General features: G+C 35.6%; 1 protein-coding gene across 1 annotated transcript; it reads left to right on the forward strand. All coding sequences in view use genetic code 11, as the record gives it.

The window, feature by feature from the left end:
- Positions 1–935: 935 nt before the first annotated feature.
- On the forward strand, positions 936–5278 carry EGR_01404 (hypothetical protein; the record flags this gene model as incomplete). The annotated part of the gene is made up of 5 exons (XM_024490653.1): positions 936–1081; positions 2417–2475; positions 3878–3983; positions 5092–5180; positions 5244–5278. The coding sequence occupies 5 exons, from the start codon at positions 936–938 to the stop codon at positions 5276–5278; spliced, it is 435 nt and encodes a 144-aa protein (XP_024354977.1).
- Positions 5279–5886: the final 608 nt, after the last annotated feature.

The following is a 5886-nucleotide window of genomic DNA, read 5'->3' on the forward strand; positions in this document are numbered from 1 at the left end:
TATTTAATTGCACATTTTGATTACGTTTGTCAAATATCAAGCAAATAGCAGATGTTTTATGAAGATGCCGCAGTGCCTCCGATTGTACTAAAATCGTATTTAAAAAGAGTCTGATTTAAAGTTCACTTTGTGTCTCGACGCTCCTAATCAACTTCATGGTCAATCGTTTGCGTTCATAATTTAACATTCGCCGAAATACTTTCAACAACTTTTAATTTTTTTCTGTGTCTAAAATTGCCATTACACAATGCTGTGAACAGCTATTGAATTCGTTCACAACGTTATGGATGAAATTTTTTGCATTATTATTTCTTTGAATGTATAATTCTGGCAGAGAATTTCTAGGTATTTTAGGTTCTAGTAAAACTAGGTAGGTCCAAACCATGCTCAATATGAATTATATGCATAAAAGTGGATTTCGTTATGTCAAAATCCTTGTAATTATAGCTTTATGTAATCATTTTTATGGTAGAAACCAGTAGAGACTTTAAAAGCCAAAACACCGGCTCTTTTAATAGTTGACTATGTCTCTTCGAAACATTCCAAGAAATCTAGTGTTCGCATTTTCACCATGGATATTTAGTAACTTGAATTTAAATTTTATTAAGACCTTGCCTTAAAATCCTTATTGGTACCCCAGTGATTTAAAGACCGTAAAACCTGGATCCCTTAAAATAACTTGCACCGCTCTCAGAAATGGGATAAATAAACTAAAATATAAGCAAGCTACGAATCGCTCATTTGCTTATAGATAGAAATAAGTAAGGTTTTTTTTTCATATTTAAATCTTGTATTTTGTATTCGTCTTATGGATGCACAAGATACAAACACTCAATGCAGGGCAAGAAACACAACAACTAATAATCCGCTAAGCGACTACACAGCAACAAGACCGCCGCGATACTGCTTGACGGGGAACCAGCGCTTTGAGTAAGATGGGTGGGCTGAGAAGGCATCGGAAATCTCTTCCTCCTCCATCAAATCAAGTAAATCTCTGTAAAGGAGTTGTAACCCTAATCCATTTCCAAAAGTTGCCATCAATTATTTTGTTGATAGTGATAATATTTCACATTAAGACAAGGTAATACGAAGTACAGTTTGAAATTGGTGCTGGAGTAGTTTGATTTAGTGGTGTGTCTTAAAAGTAACCCATGAGAAACTTACCTCAACTTTTCCATTTTTATGAGCTTCGACTCAATTTGTGAAGGCTTTAGAGCGGCTGTTGTGAAGCACACGAGAAATACAGTAACCAACGCAATTGCTGAAATGAAAAGGTGTTAATGCGTAGGGATATAATCTTATAAGCAAGCCCAAAAAGTTACCGTAGAAGTTGCGTTGAAGTAAGGGGCACATTATGATTTCACAAAACTCCTTGTAGCTAAAGTTCGCCTCATCAAAATATATATATGTATATATATAGAAATTTTAGCCAATCGTGTGTACCAACACACTTCTTCGAGGTGGCATTCTATTGGTCGGTGAAGTAGGTACTAGTAATTCATAAAAAAAGATAAATTGATTGGACGATAAACTGTTATAGCAAATTTTATGAAAAAAATGGAGCAATGTCTGCACTATAACAGGTTTTCGTAATACCTTTGTTCGCACTATTTATTCGGTCAATTGGTTGGAGGTTGTGTGGCGGTGCTTTAGGAACATAGACGGGAACACGAAGATCATAATTGAACACAATTAAAATTGTGTACTGCTTTTTTACCTTTTGGGGGACTCTGACTAACAGCTATTTTCATTGCTGCGCTTGCATCATTTTGCCTCAGTTATAACATATACAGAAAAATGTGAACCTTCGAGTAAGTCTTAGACTAATGCCATTAAAGGTCCACTATTACCTGCGAATGCGGCAGTAATTTAAGTGCTAAATTATTTTTTCCCTAAAGGTAAATATTTTTTGGTGATCGAATGTGAGGTCGCAAACTGAGATGCTGCAAAATAAATAACATGTGTTTGAGAAATGAAGCTTTATTAGAGGATTATGCTCGGTACAATTCTTTTTAAACCAAAAACTTTTTTAGACTACCCTGTGTTCTGAGAATAAAGTAGGTGGGTGAACTCGGACTTCCAGCTCAAGAATTGGGAAAAGAAAATAATCTGTTTTACAGAGAAACTAGCCTTGAGCATTGCAGGCATACTTGATAGGTGTTCTTCATTTGGGGTACCAAATTAATTAAATACACATATTTTCTTTCATCCAATCCATTAAACTGTTATTTATGCATCTAGCCTCTGATCGTCATTAATATTTATGCATTCGATCACTGCTACTCAATTCGAAGATTAGAAGTAGATCATGTCTTGGACGAGTGTTGCAACAGATTGTGGTTTGTCAGCTAAATATTAAGGGTTTCTACCACAACTTGCTAAATCACCTCTTATTCTTCTACGTTTGAGCGTTCAGAGTGATTTCAATGCTAAAAGTTACTTCTACCCTTACACTTGGTCAAATTCTAGGCACAAGTAAGAGTTATTATTTTTAGCTTTCCCTAGTAAAACCGAACCCTAGAAATATGTAGTTAACTAAGCAGAGGTAATCGGGATTCCTCTTTTTAGATTGGTTAAATGTTTTACCTGATGCCTATATGATGCATAGATTGGGAAAGGATGGATAATCCCATTTAACTACTGAGACACAGATTTGTCGGTTTTCCTTCAGAGCTACAATCTAATCCCTGCCTTCTCACCTTTTCAGTTTTAGCATGCAAAATGCAACTGTAAAAGTTTATAATTAGAGCAGTTAACTAGCTAACGTAATGCTGATATGCACGGAATACACAAAAGAGGCTAGCCCACTTTTTGCAAGCAAGACTTCGGACTGTAAATAAATTTTGATTTGATCTTATATGTACTCACATCTTCAAAAAATCGAGCACCAGTATGGATACTCGATCAGTAACAAAATGTACTCACTGTTGACAATGCAACTATTATTCTGCACTTACAACTTGCTAATCAAAAATAACAATCTGGAATTCACTAGTCCCTATACGTTCCCACGCATTTTTGATATATTCAAGTAAAATGGGTCTTTTTAAATTTTGTTCTTAATATTATTTGAATGATAGGTACTATGCTCAAATATGAGGTTTTGTAGAACTTCTCTGGTTATCACGCAAAATTTTCTTGCGGATGTTGTGGAATAAGTTGCCTTGTGGGTCCATTTAATTGGTATCTCACTTAAAGAGTTGCTTATGAAATTACAAGAAAGCCACGCATCTAGGCGCAAAACTTTGCTTCCTTTATAAATGGAGATAGTAACGCTAAATTACCATTAAAATTGTATGTATTTACGATATATTCAGTCAAAGAAGGTAACAAGGCATGAGCAGCTCCATGGCTTCTCAGAGTATCTATCCATTTAATAGACTTTGAAATGCGCCCACGGAGTTGTAACAATTTATGCGAAGTACTAAAGCTACATTATTACCTTGAATGAAATCTTTTCACCATTCCCCTTCTAATACTTAATTTTATTGGTTAAATTTATATTATCATTACCGCAAAACTAAGTCTGCTTTCTATTCTGTTTCATAACGATGTTGATTGATTTTAGCAACAAATTATTTAACCATAACTCCCAGGCGATCAGGAAACGTGACCTCAATTAAAATCGACCTCTACAACTGCGTAGTTTTACGCGTTAAAATGATCTCCTCCTGTGACCCGATGAGAGAAAACTTAGTTTATATGAGCAGACACGAGAAGGAAATTTTCTGCGCTATCCAAGAAAGACTAAACTTTTAAATATAGGTCGGTGGGGTTTATAGAGGAAAACTATAGTTGTTAAGAATTTCTGTTGGTGAAACTGAGAAACAAATGAAACTGAGGTCTCTTCGATAGATTAAAATTTGTCATTTCGAAGAGCAAAAATCGCAATGTTCAAGTGTTAAGAATGTTATAGACTTCCTTACTACTTATGCTACACTCACAGCCAATTTTTTGTTACAAACTTTACAAAAATTGATAAGGTTTGTCGGCTCATAGTTTTGCGAACTATTCAAAGGTGGTCACAATTAAATGGCTGATGATGCGCGGTTACTACATTAAAATGTTATGATCAATTCGAATAAAACGAAATGGAGCATGACCCAGATGAAACTGAGCAGGTAAGAGGAGGCGGTGCGAGACAAAGTAGACAAGGGTACTGGAAAAAAACGTAGTGCGCCACACTTCCTCCCCCCTCTGGTGGCAAAGCAAAACATCGCTGACATTTGCAAACGAAAGCGACAGTTTACTTCTGCATACATGTTAATTTTGTGGAAATGTTGAGTTAATTGGTTTTTAGTCAGCACTTCAGTTTAATTATAGTAGCTTTAAGAAGTAATCCCACAATTATAATGCGTTGAAATCCTTCAATTCTTTATTCAACTTCACCATACCGACAGATTCAAACCACTACAAAATCTAAATATGTTAAGTACGTATGGGTTTGATTTCAAATAGACTTCGTAGGTTAACTTTCCAAAATGCAAAAAAAACGTAAGCCTTAAAAGGAGCCAAGATTAACTCATTATGAAAACGCCATGGGAAAAATATTCAGGAAGAATGATAATTCCTCGGATGCCTTGACATTTTTGTAGAAAGTTGCGGTGGCAAATTCTCTTTGTTTTTAACCTCGCGCTGTTGTTAATTGAAAAATATTACAAACAATCCTATTACCCTCAAGGAGAAGCCGGGTGAAACGTGCAAGTTGCGTTCTCTTTTTCGTTTGATTCCAATTGTTCAAAATGTTTTGCAAGGGATGGTGATCGAACGACTCGGATTGTTGCTTGGACATGATGGGGCACTTCACGAATCCGGATGCATCAGTAGTCAAAATGGCTAAATTACATGGACCAATTGGACATAACTTTTGCGCGTGACGCTCACCTCGGGATGCAATGAGTTTTATGTTCCTAGGTTATATTGAAAACGCTTGAATATTCGTTTGCAAGTAATGTGACACATTTCAGACTATCCAGCTTTTTTAAATCAACAACAACAGACGTTATCATAGACACATCTTGCTTAGAGTTCAAGTAGGTTTCGTTTTAAAACCATTACTTAATCCTATTTCCAATTTTTAAATAATGAAAGAATCAAACTACTACAAGTTATCAGGCGTAAAATCAGTGAGATGGGGGCTGCCAATTATTGCAGTGTTAGTGAACATTACTATAATACCGGTATTAAAATAATGTACGTTGGGGTTTCGGCAAAATGGGTTTAACTTCTACGATCATTTTTAGTTTTTGGATCTGACTCATTGGAGAAAGCCCTCTGACTCCGTAAAAAGAATTTGCATTTTAAGCATCGTCAAGGATTAGCTATCAAATAAAAAGGAAATGAATAATTTAGCCATTGCATGGCGGTCATTACCGTGCGTCTGCCATCTGCCAAGGTATCCGAAATTTCAGAGGCGGTCAAAATATTTAACTTTATAATGTGTGTGGCCCGTGTAAAATTTCACTTATCCGAATAGGTAGGAAATATACACAAAATGCAGAAGGCTTTTTAAATGGATTTAAACCCAAATGAAAAAAGATTTGCACCTTAAATTATTTATTTTTTCCTTCTTAGTGTGTACCTGCGAAAAAATTCACGGCTTGACTTGTCTTTTGATTCCGAATGATGACTAGGATATGCCCTCTCTCAACTTTGAAGGGTGTTGAAGAAAGCCCATTTTGCATCTACTATCATTCATCTTAACCAGGCCATTAAGCTAGTTGATGAATAAATATGAGTCTGGAACAGTCATATATGGTTAGCATGGGTCAGAATTATTGTAGGCTTAACCATTACCTTCGCTCCAAAACGGTTGAATGCTTTTAAACATAATTCAAGCACCAATTTAAAAGCTTATGTTTCTACTTTGTCAAATCTATGAAAAGC

The sequence above is a fragment of the Echinococcus granulosus genome (assembly GCF_000524195.1).
Source record: "Echinococcus granulosus chromosome Unknown EG_S00005, whole genome shotgun sequence".
Classification (NCBI taxonomy): Eukaryota; Metazoa; Platyhelminthes; class Cestoda; order Cyclophyllidea; family Taeniidae; genus Echinococcus; species Echinococcus granulosus.